Below are 14,347 nucleotides of genomic sequence, written 5' to 3'. Positions count from 1 at the left end.
GGAATTAAGGATTCAACCGAGGGTACAGGTATTTTTAATTTTGCCCTCTCGTTTAACGCACGCCGTATATAACGTCCGCTTTCCCGCCTAATATATATTTATTGTTCTCCGTGGTCGCGTTGCACCTAGACTCCAATCTTCGCACCGCGCATGTATCGGTACCACCTTGCGTGGATTACAACGAAATTGTGGTTATGGAAAAAGCACGGCGACGCGCGTGCAATCCCAATTAATCGCATGGTTGGTCAATAAATTCCAGTAGAAAACGTAGTTACAACCAGTCACGTATCGTACGTGTAATCACGTGCTTGTCAGAATTAGCAGCCGTTCACGAGATGCGGAAAAATTATAAATCGAAGATCTATACGTTACTCGACGGGTCTTTCCTTCGACCAATTCAATAGCAACGTTTACGTTTCTCCGCAGGTAGAAGTTAGAGTTAACATCGTCGAGAGAAGCTCCACTTCTCGAGTAGCTGCGAAGATAAAGAACTTGGAGCCGTTCGTTTGCGCTGGTTCGCTAATTCTAGCGTTAAACGTGTCCTAAACGAGTCCAGGTAACTGGGAAAGAAGAAATTAAAAGGGTCGGTTATTACGGAAGGGCTGATTTCGCTTCGCGTGCAAAACTCTAGAAGACCGATGCGTTGATGACGTCTCCACTCACAAGACCATTGTACAGATCGATCGCGAAACCGGGAAACACCCCATTCTTCTACCTTCATTCCCGGCAATTTGCTTTCTGCTTCTACCCTCTGGAAGTCTTTCCATCGTTGTTGACTCTTCCACTCGAGCCTGGTCTGGCAGGGGTCACGGTTTACTCTTCGCGGTTTCGCCGGCTGACACGCTCACCTGTGTCGCATCGAACACAGTCATGGCACAGTCATGACACAGCCACGAGGAAAGCCAACGTTATAAAATAAATACGCGTTATTCTTCTGCAGAGGGTCCTCCCCGACGGTTGTTGAAGTCGAGCTGGTCGCAGGTACGAACATCTCGAGGTCATACGGTGTGGCGACGGTGCCAGCAAGGACTGAAGGAAAGGGAAGGAATCCGTTTCGTCCCCAGGCCTGCTAGTGGACTCATCGGTAAGGCTACCCTAGCAGGCCCTTAGACGGGGGGATGCTATTGGAAGGTCTGGAAGGTTTGGAAGTTATATTGAAACGGAGGTTTTCTTTGCGAAAAAGTCTTTGAACCTCCTTGAAGTTGGCGAAGGTGAGAATGACGGTCGCTACACTTCCTTATAACCTCTGGTCTCTATAACGCGTGGCTCCCGGTATAGATAGGAGCTCTACACCTCAGAACGCAACAGATCATAAATATAGAGAAGTGTACAGACAAACTAGGCATTGACATGTCCCCTCGCATCGGAAGAAAGTAAAATGCAAGCGTATACTTGACGTCTTGCGACTAAGAATCGAAACCGAGATCGATCGCTAAGCTACGAGTCCTTAGTTCCATCGACGCGTCGTTAGGCCAGGCTGTTTATCAATTTGCGTTGAAACACAGGCTATCATGCGTATCCTCGAGGTATCACTCGTTACGTAACGCGACGTTAACGATCACGTGGCGTGACGTGTCTCAAGGGACAGCTTTACACGTGTCCGTTCGAGATCCAGTGTCACGAAACTGTGACCCGGAATTGCGTCCGCCACGCTGCAAGCTCGGTCCCTCTTCAAACTCTGGATCGTTGCTTGCGTCTCTGGCTGCGGTTATAGCTTTCGCCAATTTTCCACCGTTCTCGCGAGCCTCCGCTTGTTTTCCCGGGGCCGAGAGGGACAAGTGGAGCTCCGGTGGTGATTTCTGACCGGGTTGGTTCGCGTTCGGAGACTCGGATGAAAGGTATCCGGGCTCGATTACGTCTAGACGAGGGGATGACCGCGATGGACTACATTGGAAGCTTCTCGCCGCGTGTAGGAGGTAATGGCGCGCGTCGTGCTTTGTGTTCCGCCAGTCTATAGGTGGGTGTATTCCGCAGGTGTCGGATGCAGAAGGACTCTAAGCGAACGGGTCGAACGGGATCTCTGCCGGCAGATTTTCCTCTTGGCCATTAATAGTCGATGAGGTCGACGGTCAGAAGAGAAGGAAAATTAAATCCTATTAACGATGGAAGTTATAGGGGAAGGAGGGACGGAAGGTCGAAAGAGAGAGAGAGAGAGAGAGAGAGAGAGAGGAGAATGGAACGCAGAGGAGCGAGCAAGATAGCAAAACTGCGAAGAAAATAATAGACAGCGCGGGGACACTTGTCCCGGAGAGTTTTCGCGAGTTCATTCTCGTTTGTCTCTGTAAAGTGTTCTAGTACGGACAGAAGTAACTGGAAATGCGAGTTTCATGGGGAATATGTTAGGTTGTCGCGAAGATAACGGGATTTTTTATTTTAAATAGAAAACTCGCGACCCTTCTACGCCGTAATACGCTCCACCCTCCGTGGGGACAAACCCCGCAACGCGAAATTAGCATACGGTGAAAAAAAGGGCTGTCTGGCCCTCCGAAACGTACCACCGGTTCATCTCGTGAGCAATATTTTACTCTGGAAACGCGTCCCGTCACCTTATCTCCGGTCCCGGGTTATTTTTCATCCCCCGAGTCGTTACGTTCCTCCGATTCTCGAAAATAATACACCCCTTATCGCGACATCGCGAGTATATCGCGTGGGGCGTTGATTTAGTCTTGACCGCTTCTTCACCGAAACTTTCCACTTAGAGTTGCGTCTGCACTCGGGCCAAACTCTGCCATTATAATTGCGTGCACCGTCAAGGTGCACTTTGCGCAAGTAAAACCAAAGTGCCGAGCTATTTGCGCAATCGGTAGACCAGGCGAAATATTAATTGCCTTAGCCCGGAAATAGCAGCAGGCATTCGCTGGAAAGCAGCCGTGTCCTGTCACGCGTAAAAGTACGATTTCCACGGTGATAGTTGGGAAGCATCGGATTGGAAGCTTGACGATTCTCTTCGGGCAGCGGCCATGTTATTACAGGCGGAAAACCGTGTCGCGATCGCACCGACGAGCGGACACGAAGCGGAAAGATTGCCGTGAATCGCACGGGCAATATTTGGATCCGTGATCAGCGGGAAATATCGAAGAATTTCCGTTCCAACGGAGAGACTCGGGTATATTTGTTTTCTTTCCTCGCCCCTAACGGCGGCGGCGTTATCACGGAGCCCTCGAAGGGATTTTCGAGCCCCGATTTCAGGCTTGGCCCTGCTCCCTCGCCGCCCTTTCGCGCTAGGGCTCTGCGCTGGAACTAATTTCACGGCGAGTCGCTCGATCCCTCCGACTCGTTATTAGATTTCCCACGGCTAGTGTACATGAGCCGAATGAGCGGATCCCTTAGACCCGGCGAGAAATGGGAAAAAGGAGAATGACACTCGCTAGGGGGGAGGCAAATAAACCGGGATTCCGGAGGAGAAAAAGTCGCCGGAAGGGGGACGATATGGACAACGCTGCTAATCGTAGATACAACGAGAAAATTTCGGAAAAATATTTCGCCACTCTCGCAGCTCGCAACAACTGTCCGATATACGCAAAGATAAACGCGATGCTTTCGAACGCGATTAACGTGAAAATCGTTGGAATGTTTTGAAGAGCGAACGACGACTGTTGAATCGAATGCTGCACGCTTTTTCCATACCTATTTTCAATGCTGTTTCGCGAACCAGGCGGTTGAAGGCGCGTGCTTGTGGCAAAAATTCGCTGAAAAATTGCCTGAATTTTAATTAATTCGCCGGCGTGTCCGCCGTCGAGTCTGAGGGTAGTTCTTCGGTCTTTCTTCGCAGGATGCTCGGGGAGAAAGTAAATTTGCGAGAATGGCAAAGAAGTTAAAGTAGAGAGAGATGGAGGGAGATTGGAATATAAGAGATTGGACGGAGAGGAGCGGAGAGATCCTTTCAGATATTCTGTACACGTCAACGGAGGGGAGTTGATGTACAGAGAGGCTGACAGAGAGGGGGAAACAGGGGTTGCCGGGTAACAGAGAGGTGGGATAAGAGTTCCCAGGGGTGCCTAGCAACAGGTTGCTACCCTAAAATTTCGACCGGCGGGAATGAAATGGCTGGGTGGGGATGAGAGCACCTATGAATGTACTGGGTGGTCTTTCTAAAATTATAAACGTTCCTGTGCCGTGGAACGAGGCTGTATCGTCGGGGTAACGACCGGCGCTAATGGCACCTGGCAAATTAGAATACGAGCAGACACGTTTCGCGATAAAACGTCGAAACGCGGGACGACTTTTTAACGCGTTGTATTTTTTATTGGCAAGTCGTTTGACGAGAGAAAAATATGACTCTCTGCCAGTTCTCTTTCAAAGGAGATATGTCTTCCATCGAGATACGCCGTGGTCGTTATACGCCGGGGTGTAAAAGCTTTAGCCGGTGCTATAGCCACCCCGTATATGCTGTGAACGTTCGCGTGAACGCCATCGACACACGCACCTTGACTCGTTGCTTCGCCGAAAGCTGTTGCTGGACAGGTCCACGAGCGTGGATTAACGCGTAACGCAGCGTAGTCTGGTAGCTGTGCCACCATAATGTCAATCGAGCTATTATTGGCGAAGCGATGTGGTAACGCGCTGCCAAGTCTCGTGCATTGCACGGTCAATGAATCTTTCATCGAAATATCGGGGGTAAACAAATTTTTATCGCGAAACATCGAAAATTTCCCTGTCCGCGCGGAAGATGGTTAATTTTCGATATAAATTTAGGTAAACGATTCGTGGAAATTTGATATTTGGGAGATAAACACGGAGAAAACGAGGTTTCCGGTTATTTCATCGTATCGCATGGAGGTTGATTTAATAACGAACCATCTGCGCGAGGATACTATTTGAACAACGTAGGCCGTTGGGCGAGAATTGTTAAAAATGGATAGATTCGTAAACAGATTATCAGCGGCGAAGCGAGGATTTCGGGGCTATTGCTTTCGAACAGGTGGACGTAAGTTAGTTACGCGTGTAATGGATTGGAATTCATTTTGCGCGGGGAATGGAAGAGCGAGATATTAATTCGTTCGTGCAAATAACGACAGTGCGGTGTGTTAGCGCGGAAATCATCGTCGATGAATATTCCGCGCCGCGATTCAATCTGCCGGCTGCCAGTCGGATCAAATCGAAAATCACGTATTGCTGTCTTCGCCGAGGACGTTGTTCGGCTGGAATAGTTTTTCATCTTCGTCAACCTCGGCCCGCGATCCCGTTTCCCCCATTTCCTCCGATTTATTTTATCATAACGATCGCGTTCAATTAGACTCGCGTAGCGCCGGGACGAGCCTCGCGGTGATACAGATCCTCGGTACAATTTACTTAAAGCGGAAATCGAAGAAACTCCTAATGAGATTCGAAAGCTGCCGAGTGCACGCGACCGTGGATCCTCCTAGTTACCTGTTACCTCGAACTCCGCGGAGTGTGCATAATTTTCAAACGAATGCCGGAACTTTGCAAGGGTTGGTTAATTAAAAAACTGCCCCCGATATCGATTCGGCCGGTTGGCGATGAAAACGACGAGTAACGAATTAAGGGAAATAACGATTGAAATTCGCCATGCATGCCATCGAGTGAAATATTCGTTTCATCCTGGCCGCCATGTTGTCAGTACGCTTTCGATACCCTTTAAGCCGAAAGAGGATAAAGAAACGCGCTCGCACACGGGCTCGCTACGAGACGTAATAAGGACAAATGGCCAGGATGAGACTGTGTGTATAAAGAAAGCGAGTCGCTGGAATAAATGGAACACACTTTAGAGGAGGCTTGGGGGAAAAATACATAAGGATAACGAGGGTTCGCGTGGCGACAGAGCACGAGGATGGAATTTACGGTGGCCACTGACTTTCCCTTCCTCTGCGTCCCTATAAATTATAATTATCGAGCATCGCGCTAATCTGACCGACCTTCGTCGACTCTAACTGTCCCGATAAACGTCTTCGAGGCACAGTTTTACCCTGTCGGCCGTTCCACGAATCGGTATCTACGCATCGACGGAAATAATTCCTCCGTTGTCTGCTTTCTCGATAATTAAATCGCTGATATTTATAAACCGGGGGGTGCCTCGTCTACCCCTAGCATGCACGACAGACATTCTCAAAGCGATTCTTCCGAGCGCCGTTTCTAGGGGCTCGAAAAATATTCGACGGCCGTCGAGTTAGGGGTACCGTCTCGCGCGTTTTACGGATTTCGTTGGGGAAAGACGCGAACGAATTTAAACGCGATGCTTTCGAGGGAGGAAAATAGCCTCTCGAGGTGTCTCTCCCGACGAAATTGTTCCGCAAGTTTGAGAACCGCTTGGGCAGAACGACGAAGAAGTTTAACCACTTGGTAGGCCGCTGTCTGACTTTATACAGAGCTTAATCACTTTCGATAGTGACTGGCACGAAGCGGCTGAATTATGGCAAGGAGATAAGTTACTTTGTCGCGTAATTATTCATTTCTTTCGCTCGGTAATGCTCACAAGCACACTGCATTTTATCTCGATTGCGAAGTAAAAAATTAATCCGCGTTACGCCGACTAACCGCGGGCATTGATTATTATTTAGGGCAGTTTCGTTTGCGTCTGGTGTAATATTCTAGTCGTTTAATTAGTTTCCATAATCTCTGGGAAGCACGAGCGGAGATGAGAGGGAGGGCGGGGGAATTCAGCGTGCTAGGAAACGACAAGTCCGATACTTGGAGGACATTTGTAATTAAACGAATATTTCATACACGAATTCGCTGTTAGTTCAATTGATCCGAACGGAACGAGCGGACGGAGCGTTCCACGGTGACTTGTCGATGATTCTATAAACACGGTCACGTATAAATTGAATTAAAAGGGCTGTCGTGTACGAGTTCCTTGGCGAGACGAACGTGCGCTGGCAGTCGTTATCAAACTTTTCCATGCAACGCTGATAAACTGATATCGGCGATCGCGCGAAATTGCCGTTGGAAGCGTAGAAAAATCGGTAATCGGATTCGCCGTATCGTTTTCCTATATCGGGCTACGCTGCAGCACGGCGAAAACGAAGTCGTCGAAGAAGAATCCGTCGATGATCCGGTTCGCGAGGAAGTTAAACAAACGCTCGGGCCCGAGTTCTAGATCGCGTGACTGGTCGTGCTCCTGATACCTGGAGATTAGGCTAGTCAACCTAACCCAATTAAGACGGAACAGTTCTACTGAATTTATTCCTAATCTTCTTAATTCTCGTTCAACCTGTCGCCTCGTCGGATGTGCCAATTTCGTTCGGTCTAGACGTATTCTTTGAATATTCGCACGATTTTCCTCGCACTTCCATTTTTTCCCTCGTTGCGAGGCTGACGTAGACTTTGAAAGGACGCTATGAAAGCACAGTCGGGGATACCAGGACGTTTATTAAAAAGTGACTGTGTGTTTTTTGCAGGATGTTGGGTGGCGTGGGAGGCCGGCACATGTCTACGCGTCGGCGTGGCAGTAGCCCGCTGGTGCGTGCAGGTGCGGGCCTCGCAGGATATGCCGGACCAGGGGCCTCTGGAAACTCGAACGACGTCGCTGCGATACCACCGGATGTGCAGAGATACGCTGCCAGGAGACGCGGAGCGGTTACCACCAGCGACCACAAGAGTTGCGCCCTTGTGCAGACCCGTATCAAATTCGGCGATATCATGTGAGTCACGTTCTATCACTTTTATCACCGCCATCGTTCCTTCCCGTCCGCGATGCTCGATCCAGACGTCAGGGTAAAGCAGAGGAATCGATATGGTCGGTACAGCTTTCCCGCTTGGCGAGGAAACTGTCGCGATAGGGTCGATAATACAGCAACCCTTTCGACGGTGTTATCGCGCGGAATATCACTGATAGGAAATTCGAGGGTAGTTACCCTCGCGTGGAACTTATCAACCGGTAGTATAGGTTACCAGCTATCGTAAATTGTATTCGTGGAGCGGAGAACAGAAGTAGCTATGATCGATGGGAGGTACGGTAGAATGTACGGCTCGTCCGACTATAGGTCGATTGTACTACTGCCAGTAACGCTTGGAACGTTCGCGGTGCGAGTGCCTACTACCCGAAACGTTTGCAGCGCGATGATTTTGCCACGATATAGTCTCGATTCGTTACCAGCGACGCGTAATTAGCGTATCGCGATCGATTTGCTGGTACGAGAATGAACGGGTTTTACGCGATGCAAGATGGCGACAGGCATAGGTTGCGGCTGACCACAGCGGAGTATGCACTACTGCGGCTGAATTAAGGTGTAATGTGGCGGGGTGTCTGTACTCTCGGCGTGGGCTTCGTTGCTTTTTACGTTATCGATTAGTCTTCGATTGTTTGCCCATTACCCTTTATTTTTAGCACAGACTGTCGTTGTCCGTTCCGCTAAATTTAATTACGATTTCGTGCATTCGATTTTCCTTCCTCCGTCGCGATTCTCGCACAGTTCTCGGGGAATTGAATTACCCCGGACCTTTTTCCGTGTCCTCGGACCTATGAATTGAAAATGGGACCGTCTATAGAATTTCACTCTCCGCGCCGAATAACCGGGCGGAATTGCAAGGGTTGGCTTTTAAGCACGGCACGAGGAACAGGCTAAACGGGACACCCTGCTCTGATTTTTATCGCCAACGTCTCCTTTTCCGCGATTAATCGCGCAGCACTCGTCGCCGGAATCAGTTTCGAAGGTGACTGCTCTAACCCTTTAAAAATAGAATCAATAAAAGGAATCGACGTTACGTGGAAGTAGGTCTGCGCTATCGTGACCAAAATCGTCAAGGTTCTCGACCTTTGCTATTAGGGCGGTCACAGACGTCGATTTCGCGATTTCGTTTCTCCCCGACTACTCCTGTCCGGATTCAAACTCCCAATCGACGTTCTCTCAGTTGCCATTCGTTAACGAGCGAATCGATGCCGGTGCACATACCATCGTTCATCTCGCAAAGACGTGTGCTCGAATGGCACACGCATTTCTCGGATTCTCGGTGCTGCTAAATGGCTGCAACCGCGCAGGGCTGCACAAACCGAATCGGACTTTGGTGAAATTCACCCGTGGACCAAACTACGTTACCGAGCCGATTACTACTACATCGTGCTCCTCGTGCAAATCGACGCGTGTCTGCGAACACGCGGTGATGAACGGGGCAGAGAGATACCGAAAGTAAATAGGTCGAATGGAATCTGGACATGATCCTTCGCTGATCGGTGGGGCGAACGGGTCTCGCAACCTTTCGGAGGTTTCCGGTTACGTGGTCCCTTTATCCACGGTCCGGAGAAAAGGGCTGGTCGGTTGTCCGTGAAACCGCAAGCAGATTCGGGGACGTCCGACGCGCGATGGTCGGTTTGGACGGGATCGGTAGGAAAGCGTAGAGTCGAGCCGTTTCTCGGTCTCACCCCTTCTCTGGTCGGTGGTGTGTCACTGTGGTGAATCGAGTCAGAGTCTCAGAGTCGCGAAGTCGAGTCGGCTCGGTCGTGTGTTTCAGGCTGGTTGCCGGCTGCCGCCGTGAATCAATACCCGCATTGCGCGTGCCACCTCTCTTTCTCTCTCCGTCGTCTCCCTTCTCGCTCAACCTACCCCTCCAGCCCGTTCTCTGCGTGGTCGTCTCTGTCTCGCGTCGTGCCATTCTCTCTTTCCACTTCGTCGTCTCTCTGTCTCTCCCTCCAACCTCGCTTCTCTTTCTTCCCTTCGTTTCCCGTGCACCCCTCTGTCTTTGCTCCTCTCTCTTCCACCCTCGCCGATCTCTCGTCTCCTTCGCTCCGCGCTCCCTATCTCGGTCGCGTTATCACAGTGTCCGTTTCATCGGCTCCCTCTCTTCCCGTCTGCGAAAACGTTCCTTCGACTTTCTTCCTGCCCGCTCGAAGAAAGCGGACACGGCGGAAAGGAGTAGGGGTAAGAAGGGGCGAGAACCGGAGACAGGCGTGGAGAGAAAGTGACGAGCATGGGACGCGTAGAGTCTAGAACGCACCACGGGGAGGGTTGGCCGATGACATCGACCTCTAAGGGTTATCCAGGCCCGCTGCGACGCGAAAACCTCCGTCCCACGACTAGTTTCTCGTCTTTCCTTCGATTCTTCGACCGGCCGAACGGCAAAGAGAACGAACGCGAACTGGAGACCGCGGGGCGAGCAAAGCGTAACGCTGACGCGCGTAACGGTAGAAAAATCGTAGAAAAATCGTGGGCTCGAAGATCATTGCGATAGTACAGGAGATTTTCTCTGAATAATTCGCGTCGCATCCGTGGACGTTGAAAGATGGGACAAAAGGCGCTTAGAGATACTCGATGTCGACCTGTCGACGTCTAACCCTGTCGTTCCGTTGCAACGTTCAAAGATTTTCGCGATGCCGTTGATTCCCGATACCGTCGCGATGAAAACAACTGCAACGTCCCGGGGTCAGTAAACTCGAGGACCGTGGTTGCTGCGGTGGCGGCAGTTTCGCGCAGCCCCTTCTGGGAATGATATTTTCTCATAAGTCGGTGAGAGCGTAACGGGTGTCCGGCTACTTGCCGGGATTTTATTTCGAAAAATAAAACGATGGTCCCGCAAACGTTATTTCACCGTCATAAATCCGTATCGGAAACGCGAGCTCGAAGACCATATACGCGGAATCGCTGCGATACCTCTAGAATCTCAGTCGCGGGGGTCCGATCAATTTCGGATTAATTACCAAACGTGAACGATACGCGTATTTTCGTCCTGGAATCCTTTTCAGGTCTCGTCTTAATTTACCTTCCGTTGCTTCAATTCGAGCACTCGCGTATTTGTATATTTTATTGTAATTGCAGCGAGTAATCGGGGTTGGAGGAAGAATGCCGCGGCCATATTAACCATTTTTCGGGCGTAGCCGTTGCGATTCTTTCTCGCGTCGGAGGATTAATTCGATCGCGTAAGCCGTCGATAACGAATTGGAAAGCAAGCCGAGAGATTGTCGCGGAGAAGGGTGTAGTTGTCGCGGCGGTAAAAGCATTGGACAGTTTCGTCGGGGGTTCATAGCTTTGTCGAGATAATTGATTTTGCGGTATTAGGGCGGCGTTAGCGCGGGCGGCGCGGTCGATAGGTTGCTCGAAATTAGCCGAGACGATAAAGGGGCAGAGGCGAGAAAGGTGTCGGGAAAGGAGGAGAATCTTATAAAGACGAGTACGCATCACGTGTACCGATAAGTACGTTAACGTGAGGGAGACGGATTAATTTGCGAATGACCGATCGAAAGCGAAAGAGATGGCACGACGCGGAAACCTTATGGTTCTATCCTCGGTATAAGGAGACGTAAATCCATTTGGCTTTGCTTCGATGCAGAACAGCCCTTACGTTAGAAGACCAATAGATGACGAAGCTAACGGGGTTCAGATGACTTGACTTACGAAGCCCCGACCGTGCTCTCTCTCGGTGCAACGCACCGTTTTCCTTTCGTTATGCCTATCGATGAAGTCGTCGCGAATGCAGGTCATACGATCTGCTCCACTTTTCCTCGACGTTACTCCCTCTCGATCGAATGGTATCGAGAGCGGTATCGTTGGCAAGAAGATTCCAAGACGATGGTCCAACGTGTTCGACGCATCTTGTCCGAGCGAGCACAGAGAAGACTTCTTTTGATCGCTGGAGCGTCTTCGAAAAGCGCCACGTCCCTTCGTCGTCCTCGAGCTTTCGATCGAAAGTACACCGAGCGGAGGCGTGAACCGGTACGCGATCAACGTCGGCTCGATCGATCAGCAGATATTAAATTAACGGAGCGCGTGTTCTCGTGGACGATTTTAGCCGGGCTGGAAAGTCGGATGCTCGATCGGCTGTGTTACATCCGACGCTCTCGGCCGATCTTCATTGGCGACCTACCCAGTGACGTCACCTGCGCGCTTTGACAGACCGATCGAATGATTCGATTAAAATTTTCCCAGTCCAGCCCTGCCTCTGATTAACCGCCATTCGTCGGAGGTTGCTTCTCTCCTCCTCGTCTCGCCGCTCTCCAAACCCACACCGTTGTTTTCGTCCTCCTCGCGCTCTCCTCGCGCGGAAATTCGTAGCCTCTCCACGAGAGCCAAAGCCTCGCGATGGAACAACTCGAAATTTCGCCGCGGTTATCGTCGCGAGGGCCCTTGTCCCATCGATCCAGCGTTTCGACGAACGCGCAAACATCCCCAACGAGGATCATATTTTTCCAAGGGATGCAACTAAATAGGGCCCGATAACGCGGGATCGCTTTACGCAGCCCGTGTGTGCGGTCGAAGGTTGAAGCTGCGTTGCGCTATAAATAGGACGCCCGCAATTAATGGGTCGAAGTTAACGCTTTGTGCTCGAATATAGAGTCGCAGTCGATAAACGGGGCAGAGCGTGGCTTCCGTACAAATTTTACGTCGAGTGCCGTCAAAGGTATTTATAAAATACTCTTCGGGGGATAATTATTCTCTCGCGTTGGTGCAAAGTGGCGAAAAGGTCCTCCCCTTTTCGGTAAAATTCGCGTTTTCACCAGGGCAGGGGTCGGTGGATCTTTCGTTTTTCACAAATTTTCGTCATCGTCGAAATTCGAAATTTGTTCCAGTCGAACGAATAGGTACGCTTCCAATAACTCTGTCGTCCGTGTCACCGTCGTGGTTCTTAAATACCTGCGAACCCTGCGTAGATGTCGAGGTAAAAGCCACGGAGAGAGCGGTACTTTCTCCCATACGCTTTAACCTTCGACCTTTCGTGGTATAGATCACCGACGAAATTGGCTGCGTTCGCGTTGTGGCTAGAAACGTTCCGTTCGTTAGCAAGTGCAACAGGATGCGCAATTATTAGGGCCGATAACGAGGCTCGTCGTCCAGACGATGGATTCCTTCTACCCCGAAACGCGTCGACTCGACCTTTTATTCGCGGCTGAGAACCAAATTCGAGCGCTGCTTCGACGAATAAATTACGCAAGGGTCGCTCGTAATTTTGGGCCAAGGTCTCTCGAGCGATCCCGATAATTCGTTCTTGATCGACGCGGTTCTTCGAATTATCTCTGTTTCTTCGAGATATTCCACGGGGCTACTTTTGGACCTTGTCCAAAGTGCGAAGTTGTCGCGTTGCGAGCGGAGTCGTAGAACAAGGTCACCCCATGCGTCCCTTACGCCATCCGCTTCGCGGAACTCACGCGTCGCTATTTTCGCCAGCGTTGTATCGCCAAGTCGAATAAAATACGCTATCGTCGAACGAGCTTATTAATTTAGTTAGAGACGCATCGCCGGAGAGCCGCGCCCCTGTTTGTCTGCCAAGTAAATTTTTCATCGCTCTCGGGGGAATCCGGTTCCCCTGCTATAATTTCCACCGTGCAGTGGAAAATCACCGAGCCTCGCGACTCCTACGCACCTGTAGCCGAGCGTATCGAGGAGCAGTGGTCGGTGCAGGAGGAGCAGGTTGCGCGAAGCATGACGATAGGCGAGACGAGACTCATCCGTTCGAATTTCGGATAAATATCATCGGAGAAACGAAGGCAAGAAGGAAAAGCGTCTAGTATAGCGAGTTCTCGCAAATTCGGATTCATAATTAAATTCTTCCGCCTGACCGTCCATCCCCGTCTTCATTGGCGGTTTCCGACGTTATCGCTCGGTTAACTTCATCCCTCACTAGCGGCGAAGGGGAAGAAAGCCATAATCTTAATTACCGCCATTTCGGCGTACCTGTTAACGACCGTCGTGGCGAAAGTTGTCGAGCAAGTTCGCGACACTCGCAAATTTACCGTGCTCCAATGTCCCCTTACTTCCGTCCACGATAACCGGACGAGAACGCGTGGACCCTGTTCGAGACGCTTCGAGATAACGCTCGGGAAGCATAGCCGTATTTCGAGCGATTTTTACGCTCGTTTGAGAGCTTTTCCGATCAGCCGAACGGCGTTTAGATTGTAACTAGTGGAGCGACGCGCGGAGAGTAATATCGGTAAGTAACGACGGTACCGGTGTCGGCTCGGCAGTGTATCGGTATCCCTCGCGACCTACGCGGCCGTGGCTATGGAATGGATTGAACGGGGCGAAAAGAGCTGTTTGCTCGCGGAGGGTGGCTGGAGCGCGCGCGCGCGCGCCAGCGTCGGAGGAGAAAGGGGGTGGCTGGGTAGGCAGTCCAGGAGAGTTCGACGTCCCACATTTTCTCCAACCCCTGCCAACACCGAGTCCACCACCTACGGCTCCTCTTCCATCTCTTCCATCGCTTCGCCCTCCACCTTCCAACCCACCCCCTCTATCGGCCCGCTACGCCACCCCCTTCTCTGCCGCTCGCTTCTCCAGTCTCGACAGCGTTTCGCGATCCCATCAACGAATGAAGGTCTACCAGCACACCGGAGACCCGGCGACGTGGCGCACTTCATTGCATTTATTGTCTCCTCGAGGCGGAATAGAAGTGGAAACGACGAAGGCGATGAACCGTGGTGGTTGGTCTTGGCGAACGGGAGCTGGCTAGAGGGGGGGGGGGGGGG

The 14,347-nt window shown here is 51.0% G+C and overlaps 1 protein-coding gene across 1 annotated transcript; it reads left to right on the top strand.

Moving 5' to 3' along the window:
* Positions 1–7,359: 7,359 nt before the first annotated feature.
* LOC108547585 (voltage-dependent calcium channel type A subunit alpha-1-like) lies at positions 7,360–7,605 on the top strand. The gene has a single exon (XM_017900169.1). The coding sequence runs from the start codon at positions 7,360–7,362 to the stop codon at positions 7,603–7,605; it is 246 nt and encodes an 81-aa protein (XP_017755658.1).
* The last annotated feature ends 6,742 nt before the right edge of the window (positions 7,606–14,347 follow it).

The sequence above is a fragment of the Eufriesea mexicana genome, unplaced genomic scaffold (assembly GCF_001483705.2).
Source record: "Eufriesea mexicana isolate 0111107269 unplaced genomic scaffold, ASM148370v2 scaffold4744748280, whole genome shotgun sequence".
NCBI lineage: Eukaryota > Metazoa > Arthropoda > Insecta > Hymenoptera > Apidae > Eufriesea > Eufriesea mexicana.
The sequence above is the reverse complement of the archived record's forward strand: the minus strand, read 5'-3'. Positions and strand labels throughout refer to the sequence as shown.